This window comes from Rhinatrema bivittatum, chromosome 1 (assembly GCF_901001135.1).
Source record: "Rhinatrema bivittatum chromosome 1, aRhiBiv1.1, whole genome shotgun sequence".
NCBI classification, from domain to species: Eukaryota; Metazoa; Chordata; class Amphibia; order Gymnophiona; family Rhinatrematidae; genus Rhinatrema; species Rhinatrema bivittatum.
In genome coordinates, this window is record NC_042615.1 from 651709006 (window position 1) to 651731830 (window position 22825).

Sequence of the window (22825 nt, forward strand, 5' to 3'; positions counted from 1 at the left end):
CATGCATTAAGAAAGGTGGAAGGAAGGAAAAATGATTACCAGCATGGTTGAAAGGTGAGAGAAGGAGTGAGAGAAAGCCGTCCTGGTCTTGAGCACTGAGCCTGGGAGAGAGAGCCAGCTGAGCCCCCTCTAGGAGAGCGGAGAGAGTGGAGGTGAGGCTAATTCCAACCAGCTGAGCCAGTGCCTCTGACGTCATCTACCAGGGACCGGGTCTTTAAAACTCGAGGAGCGTCGCAATCAAAGGGGCCCTGTGAGACAAAGAGGAGTGAGAGAAAGCCGTCCTGGTCTTGAGCACTGAGCCTGGGAGAGAGAGCCAGCTGAGCCCCCTCCAGGAGAGTGGAGAGAGCGGATGTGAGGCTAATTACAACCAGCTGAGCCAGTGCCTCTGACGTCATCTACCAGGGACCGGGTCTTTAAAACCCGAGGAGCGTCTGCGCGCAGTGCCGTCGGCACGCTGCCAAAGCCGCACGCGCCGAAGGGGTGCACGCAACTTAGACCAGCTATGACTGCGATTGACTGAGAAGGAAAAAAGGAAATCTCTCCTTATCTTTCCGTTTTTGTTTGTTTTTTACTATCTATGGGACGGAAAAGGAAATCACGATTTGTTACCTCCTCTCCATCCACAGTAAGAACTGGTCCTATGGATGCCCACATAAATCGGCAGGGAACGTCGTAAATGGACTCTTCATCAGGCATTTGGATGCCTCATTAAGTCCAGGCAATGGGCTGATCCCTCCACAACCACCAGGAGACATGAGAGAAGATCCTCAAGTTAACCTCTACAGGAAATGTGAGTGCACAAGAAATGCTATCTCCATTGATTGCAGTAGAACCAACTTCCTGCCCCGATTTATACTCTTTAGAGGCAGATGATGGTAATGTAGCAGTTACCATAGACCGTTCCAAATTGCTTCTGTGGATCCGGCCAGTGTGACTCTGGGGGACTTGTGGAGGGTACTAATGAAATTAGATTCTAACTTAGTACGTTAACACCTCTTTATCCTCTTTAGTGAATGTTAATAGGTTGTCTATATTGGAACAAGGAAAAAGGTTGAATAAAGCAGAGTCAACACTAAAAACAGTGGCAATGAAAATTCAGAATTTTCAAGAGAGAGTGTGTCAATATCATAGATTGTAATTCATTACATGCTGAATTAGAAAATGTGGAAAATTTACTGAGAATTAAGAATTTAAGATTTGTTAATTTTCCCGATCACTAGACTTCTATCACCAAGTGAAATGTTTGTGAAACTTTTAAAAGAAAATTTAGCATTTGAAGAGAAGGATATACCACTCATATCAAAAATGTATTACTTCCCAATTCGCCCAAACAATATCAGTGGGCCCTTGGAGGAGAAAAGCCTAGGTATATCAACCTTTTTAGAAGAATCCACGGATATTATAAGGGCAACATTTGTATAATTTTCCTTAGAGAAGGATAAGGATAACGTTGGGGGAATTTTTAAGAATAAGGACTTACAGTTCTGTAGCCAAAAAGTGTATGTGTTCCCAGACGTGACTAGACCTACGCAAGCTCGTAGGAGACAATTTCTGGTGTTAAAGAATAAAACCCTGGAAATTGGAGCTATATTTTACCTCAAATTTCCTTCTAAATGTTTTATTAATTACCAGAGTAAAATGTTTTCCTTTAATGAGCCATCCCATCTTGAAAATTTTTGAGGGATAAAACTAGTATAAGGATGAATCAAAATCAATCAGAAGTAATGGCCATAGAGAATCAATTAGAAAATAGGATAAAGCATAAGCACTGGCAAGTTAAGTGTAAGACATTGATAAGACAGGCTGAGAATATTTGAAAATAAGTTTGCCAGAGAGGCAAAAAACTCACTATAAAAACTTTTTAAAATGTCTGAAGTAGAAAGCCTACAAGGGAGTCAGTTGGGACCGTTGGATGATCAAGAGGTTAAAGGGCACTTAGAGAAGATAAAGCCATCACTGAAAAATTAAATGATTTCTTTGCTTCAGTGTTTATTGAAGAGGATATTGGAGAGAGACCCATTCTGGAGAAGGTTTTCATGGGTGATTCAGATCAACTAAACCAAATCCCAGTGAACCTAGAAGATGTGGTAGGCCTGATTGACAAACTGAAGAGTAGTAAATCACCTGGACTGGATGGTATACACCCCAGGGTTCTGAAAGAACTAAATGAAATTTCAAACCTATTAGTAAAAATTTGTAACCTATCATTAAAATCATCTGATGTACCTGAAGACTGGAAGATGGCCAATGTAACCCCTATATTTAAAAAGGGTTCCAAGGGTAATCCGGGAAACTATAGACCAGTGAGCCTGACTTCAATGCCAGGAAAAATCGTGGAAACTGTTTTAAAGAATAAAATCACAAAACATTTAGATAGACATGGTTTGGGACACAGCCAGCATGGATTTACCCAAGGGAAGTCTTGCCTCACAAATCTCCTACATTTTTTTGAAGGGGTGAATAAACATATGGACAAAGGTAAACCAGTAGATGTGGTGTATTTGGATTTTCAGAAGGCATTTGACAAAGTACCGTGTGAGAGGCTTCTAAGAAAACTAAAAAGTCATGGAATAGGAGGTGATGTCCTTTTGTGGATTGCAAGTTGGTTAAAAGACAGGAAACAGAGAGTAAGATTAAATTGTGGGTTTTCACAATGGAAAAAGGTAAACAGTGGAGTGCTTCAGGCATCTGTACTTGGACCAGTGCTTTTAAATATATTTATAAATGATCTGGAAAGAGGTACAAAGAAAGAGGTGATCAAATTTGCGGATGACACAAAATTATGCAGAGTAGTTAAATCTCAAGTGATTGTGATGAATTGCAGGAGGACTTTCTGAGACTGGAAGATTGGGATTCCAAATGGCAGATGAAATTTAATGTGGACAAGTGCAAAATAATGCATATAGGGAAAAATAACCCTTGCTGAAGTTACACAATGTTAGGTTATATCTTAGGAGTTATAACCCAGAAATGAAATCTAGGCGTCATAGTGGATAATACATTGATATCATCGGCCCGGTGTGCTTTGGTGATCAAAAAAGCAAACAAAATGTTAGGAATTATTAAGAAGGGAATGGAAAATAAAACGGAGGATGTCAAAATGCGTCTGTATTGCTCCATGGTGAGACCGCACTTTGAATACTGTGTACAGTTCTGGTCACTGCATCTCAAAAAGGATATAGCTGCACTGGAGAAAGTGCAGAGAAGGGCAACCAAAATAAGGGGCATGAAACAGCTGCCTTATGAGGAAAGGCTAAAGAAGTTAGGGTTGTTCAGTTTGGAGAAGAGATGACTGAGTTGGGGATATGATTGAATTTTACAAAATCATGAAAGGACTTGAACAAGTTTAATGTAAATCGGTTATTTATTCTCTCAGATAATAGAAGGACCAGGGGGCACTCCATGAAGTTAGCAAGCATCTCATTTAAAACAAATTAAAGAAAATTCTTTTTCACTCAATGCATAGTTAAGCTCTGGAATTCATTGCCAGAGGATGTGGTTATAGCAGTTAATGTATTTGGGGTTGAAAAAGGTTTGGATAAGTTCCTAGAAGATAAATCCATAAACTGCTATGACGGTAATTAATAAGCAATAGTAGGTTGTGATCTAGCTCATTTTTGGATACTTGCCAGGTACTTATGACTTGGATTGGCCACTGCTGGAATCAGGATACTAGGCTTGATGGACCCTTGGTCTGACACAATATGGCATATCTTATGTTCTAACACTTCCCATTCCTCTACAAACACCAGCCCAACAGTAAAGTATGGTGGTGGTAGCATCATGTGTGGATGCTTTTCCTCAGTGGGGTTTGGGCATCTTGTTAAAATTGAAGGACGAATGGATGATGCAACATAAAGGGAGATACTGCAAGACAATTTGCTTCAGTCTGCTAAAAAACTAAAAATTGGGAAAATATTCACCTTTCATCAGGACAATGATCCCAAGTACAAGTCAAAGAAACTCAGGAATGGTTGAACAACAAAAAGATGAATGGTTCTACAATGACCAAGTCAAAATCCAGATCTCAATTCAATCGAGAATCTGTGGCACTATTTGAAAATGGCGTCCATAAGCGACATCCAACCAAGCTGAGCAACATGGAGCGAATCTGCCAGGAAGAATGGGCAAAAATCACTTCCAAACTATATGCAAAGCTGATAGAAATTTACCCCAGCAAACAGCTGTTATTTCAGCAAAACGTGGTTCTACCAATTACAGTCTGAAGGTGTTGAATACCTGTGCAAGTAGCATTTTTCATTTTTTAATGTTATTTTACAGAAAATGCAGAGAAATAATGAATTGTGACTTTGAAAATGTACTTTAAGAGCATATTGATTTGCTATAAATGTACTGTGTGGAACAATCTATGCAAGTGCCATTTGTAATCCACTCAAATCTGTTGACTTTTTAGGGGGTTGAATACTTTTGCAAGCCACTGTATATGATATTTAGATCAGAATGATAAGATTGTAATGTATGTTTGTTGTAAAATGAGTGCAATAAGAAAGTTTAAGGAGCTGTACTGTGGCAAATCAACTTGATCCTGTATTCTTCCTTAGTTTTTATTGAAGAGACATAACTATACTAACAGTCCAGATCTAATAGTACAATGTCTTAAACAATTTTGTAAAGCAATGTAAGCTTTAACACTAATGGCTGATCTAAGTATGATTACTGAAATCTTACATTTAATGATGTCTGACTCCCTTTTTTTTGCAGCTGAGTCATGAAGCCTTTAAAGTAGCACAGTCCCTAGAGCCCTCTTATGTAGCATGCTGGATTGGGCAGGTAAAGTATAAACAAGAAACTTGTTGAAATTCTGTGTTATGGTTAGGTTTTATATTACAGTGAATTGTGTTGAATAGTCAAAGAAATATTTAAAAAATAAAGTGCTGATGTATTAAGAAAAAAAGCAATAAAATCTTAAGTAAGAATAAAATGAGACATGCACACTTCAGCTTTCTTTAGAAAGGTTAAGTTTGCTCTTAAGGTTTTGAGTAAATCCAAAAGAAATGAATTTGATGGGGGGTGAAGAGCTGATGTGCACGGAGCAGGAGAGAGACCTTGGGGTGATAGTGTCTAATGATCTGAAGTCGGTGAAACAATGCGACAAGGTGCTAGAAGAATGCTAGGCTGCATAGAGAGAGGAATAACGAGTAAGAAAAGGGAAGTGATTATCCCCTTGTACAGGTCTTTGGTGAGGCCTCACCGGGAGTACTATGTTCAGTTCTGGAGACCGTATCTCAGAAGGCACAAAGACAGGATGGAGATGTTCCAGAGAAGGGCGACCAAAAGGTGTATGGTCTTAATTGAATGCCTTATGAGGAGAGATTGAAGAATCTAAATATGTATACCCTGGAGGAAAGGAGAAGCAGGGGTGATATGATACAGACCTTCAAATACTTGAACGGTTTTAATGATCCAAAGTCAACGACAAACATTTTCCGTAGGGAAAAAAATCAACAGAACCAGGGGTCATGATTTAAAACTCCAGGGAGGAAGACTCAGAACCAATGTTAGGAAGTATTTCTTCACGGAGAGGGTTGTGGATGCCTGGACTGCCCTGCCAGAAGAAGTGGTGAGGACCAAAACTGTGAAGGATTTCAAAAGGGCTTGGGATAAACACTGTGGATTCATAAAGTCTTGAGGATGTGAATGAAATGAAGAGAAGAGCTATGGGGGTGGCTTACGGGAATGACGGCTACTACCCTTAATCAATAAACATACACACGGTTAATGCGACTCCAACATTGTTCTATGCTTCAATGGCAAGAGGAAATGTGGGAAAAAGGATCTACATTCACAAATAAGCGTGGGAGTAGCTTGCTTGTTACGGCAGTTACTACCCCAAACCAAATTAGCCTGATACTTCACTTTCAATGCATATCTAAGTAGCTTTCTGCTTCAATGGCAGGGAGAATGAAAAAAGAGGATTTATATTCAGACAACAACCAACAAGGACTAAATTGCACAAGCTGGGCAAACAAATAAGCGTGGGAGTAGCTTGCTTATTGCGGCATTTACTACCCCTAACTAATTAGGCTTTGATATTTCACATTGATGAAGCTCCAGCACTGCTCTCTACATCACTTGGTGGGGGTAGAAGGAAATTAGAACCAAAAATTAACCAATAAGGGCCCTGACCATGATACCTTAACTTGCACCAAATGTGCCCAAATGATGCCGAAGGGCTGTAAAGCCCATTTAGAGAAGATGGAGTTTCTTTTTCATTCAAAACTCCCGACTCCATCGACCTCTTCGACTTCGTCTGAGCTGGTGCCATCGACCTCTCGCCAGCAAAGAGACACCGGTGCTGCCCGACCGGCATCGACTACTCCAAAGGTGTTGACTTCTTCCTCATCGCCTTAGGAGAAGGACCGAGGAGAACATCGTGAAAAGCGTCAACACCGGCATCGGAAGGCTCAGTCGGCCGAACCAGGCAAGCCCTCTGGATCGGTGTTGACAAAGCCACTGACAAAGAAATCCCGTCCAGAGAAGGCCCCATCCTCCTCTGTGACTGGGTCACCGAGGCATTCCCCACCTTCATTGGTGCAGGGAGCCGCAACTCCACTTTCACCAGTGGACCCTCCGGCTATGCCAGTGCTGCCTCCTACTCCGGTGCCGGGGTTCCACGCCCCAGACTTCTGCGAGGAATTGGATCGGATGATCCAAGAGGCCATCGGTAAAGCACTGCAGGGCTTCCAGCCTCCATCGATGCCGATACCGGTGCCCGAGCCGTTCACTGTTCCAATTCCCATGGCACTTGCACCGCTACTGGGTAGACTGGATTCATTGCTCGGTGCCCTTCCACCGCTGTCATCAGAAGACGAAGAAACATCGATACCCATACCGCCATCTGGAATTCTGCCACCAACTAATCCATCGATATCACCGGTTCCATCGTTGGCACCGTCGATACCTCCATCGATGCCCTCTGTGCCTCTATCGATGCCGTCTGTGCTACCTCTGATGCCATCGATGCCTAGGCCTGGCTCTTCGGGATTAACGCCATTTCTCCCCTCTGAAGATCCTTAGGGAGCTGGTGATCAACCTTATGATCCTTGAACTGATGATTCTTCCCAAGATGCAGATGATCTGCCTTCAGAACCCTCTCCTCCTGAATAGACAAGGGGTTCTCCTCCAGAGGATCTGTCCTTTATTAGCTTCATTAAAGAAATGTCTGAGACAATTCCTTTTCAGCTTCAGACTGAAGAAGATTCAAGGCACAAGATGCTGGAAGTATTCCAGTTTCTTGATGCCCCTAAGGAAATCATGTCAATTCCTATTCATGAAATCCTCATTGATCTGCTAAAGAGAAATTGGGAGCACTCAGGTTCAGTACCACCTGTCAACCGTAAGACAGATGCCACCTATCTTGTGCAGTCAGCTCCTGGGTTTCAAAGATCACAACTGGATCAGCACTCTGTGGTTGTGGAATCAGCCCAGAAAAAGGCACGACATTCCAAACTACATTCCTCCATTCTTCCAGGAAAGGAACAGAAATCCCTAGATGCTTTTGGCAGAAGGGTCTTTCATGGCTCAATGCTTATATCTCGCATTGCTTCCTACCAGTTATACATGACCCAGTATAACAGGAACCCTTTTAAGAAGATACAGGATTTCTGTGAATCTTTACCTGTCCAATTCCAGGATGAACTTAATACTCTAGCTCAAAGTCCTGGATGTGGGAAGCATGAGGTCCGCACTGCATACGACATATTTGACACTGCCTCTAGGGTGTCTGCAGCGAGGATTAGTGCAAGAAGGTGAGCCTGGTTGAAATCCTCCGACCTCAGACCAGTGGTACAGGACAGGTTGGCTGACCTGCCCTGTGCTGGGGATAATCTCTTGGGAGACAAAATACAGGAGACTGTGGCACAGCTAAAGGACCACCATGAAACGCTGTGTCAACTTTCTTCAGTGCTTGCTGATTTCTCGCCCACCTCCAAGAGGACTTTCAGGCGAGACTCTAAGCGACCGGCCTACAAACCAAGGAGGTATTATCCTCCAGCTTCCCGAGGTTGCCCTTCCAAGCCTTATTGAAAAGGTCAGTCCAGGCAGTCCCGACCTCAGAAGACACAACCTGCTCCTCAGCCAGGACCAGCGTCAGGGTTTTGACTCCTCCCTGGAGAGCATATGCCAACCTCCTCTTCCATCTGTACCGGTCGGCGGTCAATTGTGCCACTTCACCAACATTTTGGCACACAGTCACCACCGATCAGTGTATACTTGCAGTAGTCTCTCAGGGTTACCACCTCAACTTCCTGACTGTACCGGTGGACTCCCCACCTCGGCTGACATGGGGATAGTCCGATCACTCTCCTTCTGGAACAGGAAGTTTCAACCCTCCTCCAGTCCCGGGCAATAGAACCAGTGCCCCTCTCTCAACAGGGGCAGGGATTCTATTCCCGGTATTTCCTCATCCCAAAAATGTCAGGTGGCGTTCATCCAATTCTGGACCTTCGTGCCCTATACAAGTATCTACAAAGAGAAAAGTTCAAGATGGTAACCTTGGGTTCTCTACTTCCTCTTTTACAAAAAGATTAGCTGTGCTCTCTAGATCTCCAGGATGCATATACACACACATCTCAATTGTTCCATCTCATTGCAAATTCCTGCGATTCCTAGTCAGCCCTCGTCACTTCCAGTACCGTGTACTACCATTCGGCCTAGCGTCTGCTCCACGAGTATTCACCAAGTGCCTCATAGTAGTTGGAGCCTTCCTCAGGAGTCAGGGTGTCCATGTCTACCCTTGTCTCGATGATTGGTTGATAAGGGCTCAGACTCAACCAGCCACATTGGCGTCCTTGCGCCTCACTCTCCATACCCTAATCTCCCTAGGGTTTCTAATCAACTATCCCAAATCCAAGATAGTCCCATCCCAAACCCTATCTTTTATAGGGGCCGACCTAAACACTTTACAGGCAAAAGCCTTCCTCCCTCAGGATCGGGCTTTCACCCTGGCCTCTCTGGCGCATCATTTACAGACTCGACTATCCTCAACTGCTTGTCACTTCCTCATACTGCTGGGTTACATGGCGTCCGTGGTGCATGTCACTCCGATGGCCCACCTAGCCATGAGAGTTATGCAGTGGACCCTGAAATCCCAGTGAGTTCAGGCTTGTCAACCAATATCCAGCATTGTTCACATTACCACACAGCTCCGACTGTCGCTGGCCTGATGGATGCAACACTCCAATCTACTTCAAGGCCTTCCATTTCAGGCTATAGAATCTCAAATTACCTTGACAACAGACACCTCCAACCTAGGGTGGGGGGTGCTCATGTCTGCGACCTTGCAGACTCAGGGAACCTAGTCTCCAGAGGAAGCCAAACACCAGATATATTTCCTGGAGCTTTGGGCGATCAGATATGCCCTCAGGGTTTTTCAGGATTGCCTTTCAAACAAGGCCATCCTGATTCAAACCGACAATCAGGTGGCGATGTAGTACATCAACAAGCAGGGGGGAACAGGCTCCTACCTCCTGTGTCAGGAAGCTGCACAGATATGGGTGTGGGCCCTTTCCCACTCAATGTACCTCACAGCCACCTACTTGCTGGGCGTGGACAATGTGTTGGCAGATAAGTTGAGCTGCTCGTTTCTTTTACACGAGTGGTCTCTCAACCCCACGGTAGCAGACCCAATATTCCAACGTTGGGGTTACCCTCACATAGACCTATTTGCATCAGTCCACAACCGCAAAGTAGAAAACTTTGCTCTCTAACTCGCAGCCACCACTCGCAACCGAGAGATGCTTTTGCCCTCTCGTGGGCCAGCGGTCTTCTCTATGCATACCCTCCACTTCCACTCATATCGAAGACTCTCGTGAAGTTACGGAAGGATAAGGGCGTAATGATTCTGATAGCCAGGTGTGGTTTCCAATCCTCCAGGACTTATCAGTACGCCGCTACATTCCTCTGGGGAAGGATCTGCTTCTGATAACTCAGAACAACGGATGCCTGCGCCACCCCAACTTCCAGGCCCTATTTCTGACTGCCTGGATGATGAAAGGTTAATACTCCAACCTCTTACCCTGTCAGAGTCTGTGTCCAGAGTCCTGGTAGCTTCATGAAAGTCTTCCACGAGAAGGTCTTATCGTTCTAAATGGAAGAGGTTTACTGTCTGGTGCACTTCTATGTCCTTAGACCCCTTCGCTTTTGCCATGGTGAAGTTTCTGGACTATCTCTGGCACCTGTCTGAGTCAGGCCTGAAAACTTCCTCCATCAGGGTGCATGTCAGCTGTGTTTCATACAGGCGTGGGGATGTTCCTATCTCAACATAAACTTTAGTAACAAGCTTTATGAGAGGTTTGCTCCACCTAAAACCTCCACTGCGTCCTCCGGCCCCTGCTTGGGACTTTAACATGGTTTTGGGGCGGCTCATGAAACCTCTGAGCCTCTCCACTCCTGTGATCTCAGTTATCTCCCATGGAAAGTAGTTTTCCTTCTCGCTATCACATCCGCTCGCAGAGTTAGTGAATTGCAGGCATTAAGAAGAACATAAGAACGTGCCATACTGGGTCAGACCAAGGGTCCATCAAGCCCAGCATCCTGTTTCCAACAGTGGCCAAACCAGGCCATAAGAACCTGGGAAGTATCCAAAAACTAAGTCTATTTCATTTTACGTTGCTAGTAATAGCAGTGGCTATTTTCTAAGTCAACTTAATTAATAGCAGGTAATGGACTTCTCCAAGAACTTATCCAATTCTTTTTTAAACACAGCTATACTAACTGAACTAACCACGTCCTCTGGCAACAAATTCCAGAGTTTAATTGTGCGTGAGTGAAGTTACCTACCCGCCTTACACTAAAATTCTGCATGACAGGGTAGTGCTCTGCACTCATCCTAAATTTTTACCAAAGGTAGTGTCGGAGTTTCATGTTTCATGAAAGCCTTTCCAGATACCAACTGAACCTACTTTCAACCTTTGACAACTCCATAATGTTCTTTCTCTCTTAAATTGGCAGGTTTTATTTACCTTGGTTATTCTTTTTTATCTCATTGTTAATTTTTCTCTCGCCTTCTCTACATTCCAAGTTGCATTTTGTCCCTGTTTTATTGTAACTGCTACTTTCTTCTTCTATCACATGTTAATGTTTTAAGTTTTTTAAGTATTTATCCTTTTGTCACACCCTGTTATTTGTAAACCGGCATGATACGACTCCCATCGCGAATGCCGGTATATAAGAAATTCAAATAAATAAATAAATAAATGTTAATCAATCCATTATCCTACCTACCTTTTTTCCCAGGCCCCATTCAAACCCAGGAGAACAGGCTCTGCATTCCTTGGACTGCAAACATGCCCTAGCCTTCTGTCTAGACCGCACATCGGCAAACAGGAAATCCACTCAATTGTTTTTCTTTCGATACCATCAAATTGGGAAATCCTATGTGAAAGCAGACCCTCTCCTCCTGGTTAGCGGACTGCATTTCTTTTTGCTACCAGCAAGCAGGCATTCCGCTAGAAGACCATGTAAAAGCACACTCTCTCAGAGCCATGGCGACATCAGTAGCGCACCTCCATTCAGTGCCGTTTGCTGATATTTGTAAGGCTGCTACCTGGCGTTCTCTCCATACCTTCGCAGCCCATTATTGCTTAGATAAGGCTGGCAGACAGGATTCCATCTTTGGCCAGTCTATTCTATGCAACTTGTTTTCAGTTTAGCTTCCCAACATCCTTCCACCGACCCGTTCAGGATGCTCTCCTAACCAAATTTCCATTTCTATGTCCTGTTGTGCCTGTTGCATGTCTTTGGGTGCATTTGGTGCTTTGCTCGGGCATACTCAGCTCGGTACTCACCCATATGTGAGGACTGCCATCCTGCTTGTCCTGTGAGAAAACAGAGTTGCTTACCTGTAACAGGTGTTCTCGCAGGACAGCAGGATGTTAGTCCTCACGAAACCTGCCCACCACCCTGCAGAGTTGGGTTCGTTTACATTTTCTTATTTTATTTTTGCACGTTCTTTTTACTATAAGATGAGACTGAAGGGGGACCCCTGCTTGATGCAGGGTCAGTGCATTGCTGGGCATGCCCAGTAGGTGCCAATCAAAGTTCTAGAAACTTTGACAAAAGTGTTCTGTGATTGGGCTCCATCCTGTGATGTCACCCATATGTGAGGACTAACATCTTGCTGTCCTGTGAGAACTCCTGTTACAGGTAAGCATCTCTGCTTTCTCTCACATTCACTGACTCTCCCTCAAATACACACACAAGCTCTCACACTTACTGGCTCGCTGTCCCACACACACACACAAACTCTCTCCCTTATATACACACTAGACATTCTCTCGCCCTCAGACACACACAGGTTCTCTCTCCCTCAAATACACACAGGCTGTCGGTCACTGACTTTCTCTTCCTCAAACACACAAGGTGCTCTCTGTCCCTCATACACTTTCTCTCCCTTCCACACACACAGGCTTTCTTACTCACTGGCTTTTTCTCCCACAGACAGACTTTCCCACAGTCACTGGCTCTCTCTCTCTCTCGCACACAAGGCACTCTTTGTTCCTCATACACTTTCTCTTCCTCCCACACACATGGCTCTCACACTTGCTTTCTCTCGCGCACACGTATAGAGGCTCTCTCCTTCTCTCCCTCCCCCACCCCCAACAGGCTCTCTCATCCAAGGTTCCTCTTTTTCAGAACACCAGTGGCCTCACTGTCCATCTTGTTCCTGCCACTGGCAGGAAAGAAGATATTGAAGGCCCTGCTAGGCCTCTTCATGTTACACCACAGTGGGAGAGGAAGAGTAGATGGACCTTGCTGGGCCACTTCTTGCTGTGCAGCAGAGTGGGGAAGATGCTAAGGGCCCTGCTGAGCCTCTTCCTGTAACATGGTGTGCCATTGCGTCAAGCAGATGGAAGGGAAGATAAATACTGATGGCCCCACTCAGCCTTTTACTGTTGCATGATGGGTGAGATATGGAACATACAGAAGACCCTGTTGTGCCTCTTTCTGTTGTGTCGCGGCTGGGAAAAACTATGAAGGCCCCTGCTGGGCCTCATGCTGTTGTGCCGCAGGTAGGAGGGGGATCTCTTAGCTGCAGAAGATAGGGAGAAGGAGCGTGTGCAATGCTATAAGCAACTCCGACGAAGTAGTGTAGAGGGGCATAAACAGCCACTTCGGGCACGGGTTTGGAATGCGGTTGCTGTACTGCAATGGAAGGTTAAAATCTGGATAATTTCTGGACATTTTAACCCTCCAGCTGGCTTCCAGACACTGCTTTGAAAATCCGAACTGTCCGGAGAAAATCCAGACAGTTGGCAACCCTACATTAAATCAGTTTAAATTTTTCTCAAATCTTATTAGTTTACATTTAATTTTCATTTACATTTTCTACATAATACACAAGGCTCTTCAATGGTGATATCTTCATGGTTCTGCATTCATGCTCCTTATTCTTCCTTCCAATTAAAAAATTATGTGCAACATAAGAGACTGTTCAATTGTGTTATCTAAGGTAATTGGTAGAAATTATGAGAAAGAGATGGAAGTTAAAGGGCAAAAGTTAACAATTTAGAACTGACCAATTTAATATGCCATATTTTATTTCCCAGCAATAATAAAGTACAGTTTGTAGTTGCTAATTGTTCCGTTTGGCAGGCATAGATAATTTCAGTTCAGAAAGCCATATTTCCTCCAATTTCATGATTTTATTCACCTAAGACTTAATGAAGCTTTTAATGCAACCATGTACCATTAGCTCAGAATAGCATTTTCCACAGGGAAAGCCTTGTTTATGTGGCTGATTTATTGCTACATAGAAAATATGAATATATAAGAAATTTACAAAGTATTAAGCTTTGTGGTGTTTGAAGTACTTATGACTTTTTAAGAAAATCAGGATTTTGTTTTTGTAGAAAGAGTGAGCACTGAAGAACACATACTGTGTACTGTGACATGAAACAAATACAGCATTAATAACATGAAAGTACAGGTAACAGATAAGATTCTAAATTAATAGAAAGATATCAAAAAATCAATCCAGAAATAGAATATTAAAATTATGACATAGACTGAGAAAATGCCCTTAATACAATTTAACCATAGTGTCAGACCTTATAGGATACCAATCTTAAGTAAAGAGAATACTTGACCAAAAGCTTGACTAAAGAGCCAGGCCTTAGATTTACCTGAAATTGACACAGTCCAAATTAGCGTTAGCCAGTTATACTTTGGCGTGATGAAAAAGAAACATGGCACATTTGGCTGTGATTTTACCGAATCTTGAGTGCTAAGCTGTCAGTTCTGTTGAACTTGTGAATCGGTAATATGGTTTATTAAGATTGATTTATATTTCTTGATTTTGTTTGGTTTATGAGGGCTGGTGGGGGTTATTTTTCCATTATTGTATTACTTGTTGTGGTTTCCAGTTCAGTTTCTGTTTGCATATTTGTTTAACTGTGAGAAGAGGTATTGCTTACTGATGTGAATTATTTTTTCATTGTTAAATTGTACCTGTTCTTGTTATAAGCTTCATTTTTTTATGCCAACAGAGAGGACAAATAATATCCATCTAAACAGAAAAAAAATCTGTTTAAAACTTATGATGCATTTGTTTAAATTTAAGTTAAGATTTAAAGTTTTAACTTATTAATATCTAAAATCAACATGTATTACCCTACATGTCACACTGAGTTAAAATTTCCTGACCCTTACGCATATTATATAGCTTATTCAAAAATTGATATATCTGTGCAGATTCCTCTTATCTTTTCAAGGTGTCATTTTTAACAAACGTAAGGCATTTTTTAGTTCAGCCACGGATTGTTGTAAGTGGTGTGTCGCATATTATCCATTAGGTGTGTCACAATGGGGGAATGTTTGAGAACCACTGCATTAGAAAATATGACAAGAACATTCAGAAAACTCAAAGGCTTAAATAACATTTCAGAGGAAAGCATTTTAGTGAAGAGATTTTTCTACAACAAAGGCTTGTTGTATAAGGCTAGAAGATGGCTAAACTCAGTAATAGCATATATATATTTTTATTTCTATTCAGCCATTCAAGCACTATAGATATTTCCCTATCCATAAGAAGTTCTTCTACTCAAGAGGTTGTGAATGCATAGAACAGACAGTGGCTGTAGTGGGAGAAAAATTGGCATCAGAGTTCAGATGTAGTTGGGACAAATACAGAGAATGCTTTGTGTAATGCTTGTCTGAGTTGCTCCAGGAGCGAATGGCCAAGTGCCAGGGGAGTCAAATCCAGACCGCAACAAATAGAGAGACTTCTGCCTAGGCTAGCCACCTTCCCTTTGGGTTGAGCCACTCGGACAACTTCCAAAGTTTTGATTTTTTTTTCGTTTTTTTTAAATGTGCAAATAAAAGTCCAGTTTAAGATAACCAGTCTGTATAAGTAATATGTCCAAGCCCAACACTGCTGGTGTTTCGCATTGTTTCTTCAGGTGAATGAATAGTCTAGGTGGCCCATTCATTGAAGGGCACACCATCTGGCTTGATGACACCTTGTCATAGATTGTAAGCTGGTTTATTTGTGAGATTTGGATCTTATTTACTCTTTCGGATAATAGAAAGACTAGGGGGCACTCCATGAAGTTAGCATGTGGCACATTTAAAACTAATCGGAGAAAGTTCTTTTTTTACTCAACGCACAATTAAACTCTGGAATTTGTTGCCAGAGGATGTGGTTAGTGCAGTTAGTATAGCTGTGCTTAAAAAAGGATTGGATAAGTTCTTGGAGGAGAAGTCCATTACCTGCTATTACTTAAGTTGACTTAGAAAATAGCCACTGCTATTACTAGCAACGGTAATATGGAATAGACTTAGTTTTGGGGTACTTGCCAGGTTCTTATGGCCTGGATTGGCCACTGTTGGAAACAGGATGCTGGGCTTGATGGACCCTTGGTCTGACCCAGTATGGCATGTTCTTATGTTCTTATCTTCTTTTTTTATTTTTTTTTTGCTATAATTTGTTTTGTTTGGGATACAGTGGCTCTTTTCTCTTATTGACTAAATCTAGATGGCACATCTAATGGTAAGCTATCTCACTTTATCACTAGGGACAAAACCTTCCAAAAGTAAGAGATTGTCTAATTTCTGGATTAGATCTAAAAACAACACACTTTTTACATAGAGAATTGAAAAAGAACAAAGATCCTAATGAACAGCAAGAATTTCTCACTCTCATCATTCTTTCAATCTCAGAATTAGAGACTGAATGAAAGCTATCCCACTTTGGCCATCAAACTCATCAGCCTGTAAATTGAGAGTTTGTAAGGAAAGTCCTTGCAACTTTTGCCAGATTTCTTGTTCCTGATTGATAGATTTCTTTACCCAGAAATCTACGAAAAATTGAGGGTCCCATATACTTTCAATACTGTTTTCCTCTGGGGTTTTAAGGATACAATTAATTTTATCAAAAAGTGAGGTCGGTTTAAATATACCTGAAGGATAAGGTTAAAATAAACCTTTCTAACATTATCAAATTCCCTTCTATAATTAGAGTGGGCTAAGGCATACTTATCTCTTGCCCCTTGGGAAAGTCTTCCGCCACACCCGCATGAGTTTCTTTGCCATGATTTTTCTTGAGAATCAAGGTACTCTAGGATGACGAAAACACTTTGGGGTAGATTTTCAGAGGTTTATGCGCGTAACCCTCGAAAACCTACCCCAAACCCCCCCTGCACGCGCCGAGCCTATCTTGCATAGGCTTCCGGCATGCGCAAAGCCCCGGGGCTTTCCTGGGGGGGGGGGGGAGGGCGTGTCGTGACCGGCGCATCATCGGGGGCATGTCGGGGGCGCGTGGCCGCGGCCTCCAGACCAGCCCCCGGACCGGAACATGGCATGCGGCAGCCGACCTGGCACGTGCAAAGTTAAGCCTGCCTCGAGCAGGCGTAACTTGTTCAACAAAGGTGGGGGGGTTAGATAGGGGAAGGGAGGGGAAGGTGCGGGGGGGTGGAAGGGAACGGAGGCAGGCTGCGCGGCTTGGCATGCGCAGGCTGACAATTTTTGGGCAGCCTTGCGCGCGCCGACCCCGGATTTTAATGGATACGCGCGGCTACGTGCGCATCTATTGAAATCCCGCGTACTCTTGTTTGCGCCTGGTGGGCGAACAAAAGTACCCGTGTATGCAAATTTATAAAATCTACCCCTTTGGTTTTTAATTGATATGGTGCAATTTTTTCAATTACCCAAACTTAAAGTATCTAAAAAAAAAAAAAAAAAAAAGTTTTTACATCAACTATCATCTTATTCTCAACCTGCAACCATTTTTGTGCAAAAATTGTGCAATAGGATTATGGACTACAATTTGATGTTTCCTAGACCATCTGGATTTAAAGAAATGGGAAACTTAAAACACAGTAGTGATCTGGCCATGATACGGGGTTACTTCTAAATCTATGATCCTTTCTAATAGTGAAGCTTGATTGGGAAATAACTGATCCAGAATATGTCCTGCTTTATGGATTGGGATCTGAATCAGTTGTTGCATGTTAAACACAGAGAATAAGTTCACAAATTCATCAAACACACCAGATTGCCTACTATCCGTGTGTATATTTAAATCCCCAAGTATCAACACAAATTCAGAATGTAACTGCAAAGAAAGAATGAAATAAAAAAAGAAAGTCAAATAATTTGCTGTTATCCCCAGTGAACAATACAATACACAGAATAACCAGTTATAAACTATCACAAGGCTTTCATATACATTTTCTACCTCTAAGAGAATTCTTTTACAAGGCAACACATTCTTATATATAATTACAACCTCACCTCCTCTTTGGTTATCCTCCCTTACACAATGACAATAGGAGTAGCCATGTGGACGTAATAGATTTAAAAATGAAAAATCTGAATATGCAAGTCAAGTTTCAGTTTCTAATAGACATAAAATTTCAGGACACCCCTCAAATAATATTGAGGTAATAACATGATTTTTTTTTTTTTTTTTTTTTTTTTAGTGAACAGCTATTAATGTAAATAACCTGCATATTTAATTCTTTAGAGGAAGTAGCTGCAGTTAAATTGCCACTTAGCTTCTGTGGCTGCAATGATACATAATCAAAGCCCTCTCCCTAAAATTTCTTTTATAATATGACCCAAATTGAAGGAAAGGTATACTGCTCTTGCCCCACTATGACTGGAATATCCATGTTCCCAAAAAGACTGTGGAAATTACCTATTACTACTAATAGCATACAGACCAGGAAATCTCCAAGCAAAGGGTCCTTTTCAGCAGTGCAATCATATTTCCGATGCTTCTGAGTATCTCCGTTTGCTTTATACTAAAGGCATCTGCAAAAATGCATGGTACTGCATAGGAAGGCCACAGGGAATTTCCACTATGGAGTCCACAAGAGTGGGAACTATAGGTCTCTGATCTGGAACTCAAGAAAAGAAGCATCAAGAAGTCCAAGAGACAATCTGTCATGAACGCCAGTTGATGAGTGGGTAATATAATTGAAACTAAGGTAACCCCAGAAGCACTATACAGGAAGGCCATTCAAGAATCCAAAAGGAAATGATTTCAGAGTGCCATGTACTCACTAGAAGATCAGATCCACTGTGACCTATTCTACCCCACCTTGATTCAGGGGAAATCCATCAATGACAACAATTGAGACTAGTGCAGGATTTGGCTGGTTTGGAATTTTGTGCTGGGGACAAAATCCAAGGTAATGAAATTGCTCGCTGCCCTGGAGCTGGTAAGTGTGAGTCTCTGCTGATCCTGAAGGCTAATGCAAGGATACTGAGACTGAGAGATGCTGAGCCACATGATTGAGAGACACCTTTACAAGATCTAGCTACAAAGGTTAAGAACGTACAACAGGTGTGGACATTGTTTAAAAATACAATCTTAGAAGCACAGTCCAGATATATTGCACAAATTATAAAAGTAAAAATCCAAACGACTGCTGTCATGGTTAAAAGACAAGGTGTGAAAGGCTGTTTTGGCCAAAAGAACTTCTTTCAAAAATTGGAAGAAGGATATATCTGAAGAAAATAGGAAAAAAGCATATGCATTGGCAAGTTAAATATAAAATATTGATAAGACAGGCTAAGAGAGAATTTGAAAAGAAGTGGCCATAGAGGCAAAAATTCATAATAAAAACTTTTAAAATCTACCTAAAGCAGGAATGCTGTCACGGAGTTGATTAGAACATTTAAATGATAGAGGGTTTAAAGAGGTACTTAGGGAAGATAAGGCCATTGCGGAAAGACTAAATGAATTCTTTGCTTCTGTGTTTACTAATGAGGGTGTTGGGGAGATATCCATTCCAGAAACAGTTTTCAAGGGTGATGATTGAGATGATCTGAACTAAATCATGTAGAACCTGGAAGATGTAGGGCAGATTGATAAATCGCCTGGACCAAATGGTATATTCCCCAGAGCTTTGAAATAATTCAAAAATGAAATTTCAGATCTATTACTAATAATTTGTAACCTATCATTAAAATTGTCCATTGTACCTGAAGACTGGAGGGCGGCCAATGTAACCTGATATTTAAAAAAAGGTTCCAGGTGTGACCTGGGAAAATAGAGATCGGTGACGTCAGTGCTGGACAAAATTGTGATAACTGTTTTAAAGAAAAAAATCACAGAACATATAGATAGACATGGTTTAATGGGACACAAGCTGTATGAATTTATCTAAGGGACGTCTTGCCTCAAAAATCTGCTACCTTTTTTTTTTTTTTTTTTTGAAAGGGTTAATAAATATGGATAAAGGTGAGCCAGTAGATTTAATGTTTGGATTTTCAGAAGGCATTTGACAAAGTCCTCCATGAAAAGATCCCTAAAGTCATAGGATAAAAGGCAGTGTCCTTTTGTGCATTGCAAACTGGTTAAAAGATAAGGAACCAGAGTAAGACTAAATTGTCATTTTTCTCATTGGCAAAAGGTAAACAGTGGAGTGCCTTAAGGATCCTTACTTGGAAAGGTGCTTTCTAATATATTTATAAATTATTTGGAAAAGGGAATGAAAAGTGAAGTGATCAAATTTGCAGATGTTACAAAATTATTTAAAGTTTAATCACAAGCACATTGTGATAAATTGCAGGTGTGGCTTGTAAGTCTGGAAGACTGGGCATTCAAATGGCAGATAAAATTTAATGTGGACAAGTGCAAGGTGATGTACATAGGGAAAGGTAAGCCATGCTGTAGTTACACAATGTTAGATACCATATTAGGAGTTACCACCCAGAAAAAAAGATCTAGGCATCTTAGTGGTAATACATTGAAATTCTTGTCTTAGTGTGCAGCAGCAGTCAAAAAATCAAATAGAATGTTAGGAATTATTAGGAAAGGAATGGTGAGTAAAATTGAGAATGCCAAAATAAATGTATATTACACCATGGTGAGATCGCATCTTGAGTGCTGTGTGCATTTCTGGTCACCAAATCTTAAAAAAGATATGGTTGCACTGGAAATGGTATGAGAAGAGCTACCAAAATAATTAAAGGTATGGAATGCCTCTCCTATGAGGAAAGGCTAAAGAGGTTAGGGTCGTTCAGCTTGGAGAAGACAGCTGAGGGGGGGTATGATAGAGGTCTATAAAATCTTGAGAGGACTAGAATGGGTAAATGTGGATCAGTTATTTCCTCTTTCTGGTAATGCAAGGACTAGGGGACACTCCATGAAGTTGGCAAGTAGCACATTTAAAACAAATTGGAGAAAATTATTTTTTATGTAATATACAGTCTGTTTTGGAATTAATTGCTGGAGGATGTGGTTAAGGCAGTTATCATAGCTAGAGTTAAAGGTTTGGACAAGGTCCTAGAGGAGAAGTCCATAAACTATTAACCTGGTTGATTTAGGGATTAGCTACTACTTATTACCAGGATTAGTAGCATGGGATTTATTTTCTGTTTGGATACTTGCCAGGTACTAGTAATCTGCATGGTCCACTGTTGGAAACAGGATGCTGGGCTTGATGGACCTCCGGTCTGACCCAGTATGGCAATTTCATATGTTCTTATGTCCAAGGGAACATGCTGCTGTGAGACTGGTGATAATTGTGGACCAGACCTAGGTTTACGTGGGCAATTTCTGACTAATATTCAAGGTCCGTAAGAGAAATAAGAAACCAATCTGGTTCTCAAAGGATGTGGCTGATAAAAGCAAAAAGAACGCTTTCAAGAAATAGGATCCTAAAAGGAGAAACACAAGGAAGAATATCTGACGAATCTGAGGGAGACAAAGAAGGAAATCAAGAAAGCTAAAAGTTAGGCAGAAGAAAGGATTGGTAAAGAGAGGTGACAAAACATTTTTCAGATATATCAGAGTAAGGAGAAAGGTCCAAAGTGATATAGTGAAACTAAAAGGTGACAATGATCAGGGTGTGGAGAGAGATGAAGAAAAGGCTGAAATATTAAATACTTCAGTTTGGTGTACACTAAAGAAGACCCTGTAGAAGGATTTTTGCTGGTTGACAAGACCATTGGTGGAAATGGGGTAGTTGAGATTCCATTTACAGAAGAGAATGTATGAGAAGAGCTGGGAAAACTGAAAGGGGACATGGCCATGGGGCCAGATGAGATTCATCCCAGGATACTGAGGAAGCTCAGAGATGTGCTGGCAGCCTGCAGCGTGACCTGTTCAATAGATCCCTGGAAATGGGAGTGGTGCCGAGAAGAGTAATGATCCCACTCAACAAGAGTGGTATCAGAGAAGAGGCTGGAAACTACAGGTCGGTTAGCCTCACCTCAGTGATGGGTAAATTAATGGAGACTCTGCTGAAGGAAAGGATAGTGAACTATTTACACTCAGGAGGTTTGCCGGACCCGAGACAACATGGATTCACTAGGGGAAGGTCCTGTCAGACAAATCTGATTGATTTTTTTTGATTGGGTAACTAAAGAATTGGATCAAGGAAGAGCGCTCAATGTGATCTACTTGGATTTCAACAAAGCTTTTGATACAGTCCCACATAGGAAGCTTGTGAATAAAATGCAAAGCTAGGGAGATAGCATCAATATGGTGGCCTAGATTACAAACGGGTTGGCAGACAGAAGACAGTGTGTGCTGGTAAATGGAACTTATTGTAATGAGAGAGTGGTGTTAAGCCGAGTGCCACAAGGCTTGGTTGGGACTGATTCTGTTCAATATCTGTGTGAGTGACATTGCAGAAGGGATAGAAGGTAAAGTTTGTCTGTTTATGGATAATACTAAGATCTGCTACAGAGTGGATATGCCAGAGGGAGTAGAAAGAATGAGATTTGATTTAAGGAAGCTTGAACAGTGGTCAAAGATATGGCAGCAGGAATCCAGTGCCAAGAAGTGTAGAATCATGCATCTGGGGTGAAGGGCTGTTGTGCACGGAGCAAGAGAGGGACCTTGGGGTGATAGTGTCTAGCGATCTGAAGATGGCAAAGCAATGTGACAAGGTGATAGCTAAAGCCAGAAAAATGCTGGGCTGCATAGAGAGAAGAATAACTAGTTAAAAAAAAAAGTGATAATCCCCTTACACAGGTCCTTCGTGAGGCCTCACCTAGAGTACTGTGTTCAGTCTTGGAGCCTGTATCTCAAAAGGCACAGAGACAGGATGGAGGCGGTCCAGAAAAGGGCGACCAAAATAGTGGGTGGTCTCCTTCAAATGACTTATGAGGAGAGGATGAGGGACCTAAATATGTATACCCTGGAGGAGAGGAGGTGCAGGGGGAGATATGATCAAACCTTCAGATACCTGAGAGGTTTTAATGATGCACAATCAACAACAAATCTTTGCCAAGGGAAAGAAATCAGTAGAACTAGGGGTCATAAAATGAAACTCCAGGGAGGAGAACTCAGAACAGTCAGAAAATATTTCTTCATGGAAAGGGTGTTGGATACCTGGAATGCCCTTCC

The 22825-nt window shown here is 42.0% G+C and overlaps 1 protein-coding gene across 2 annotated transcripts in view; it reads left to right on the forward strand.

The window, feature by feature from the left end:
• The window catches only part of TTC37 (tetratricopeptide repeat domain 37), a 539154-nt gene that overhangs the window by 282779 nt on the left and 233550 nt on the right, over positions 1-22825 (forward strand). For both annotated transcript variants that reach the window (XM_029573103.1, XM_029573110.1), the window contains exon 24: positions 4723-4791. In XM_029573103.1, the coding sequence (XP_029428963.1) occupies positions 4723-4791 (69 nt within the window). The remainder of the gene's footprint in view (positions 1-4722; positions 4792-22825) is intronic.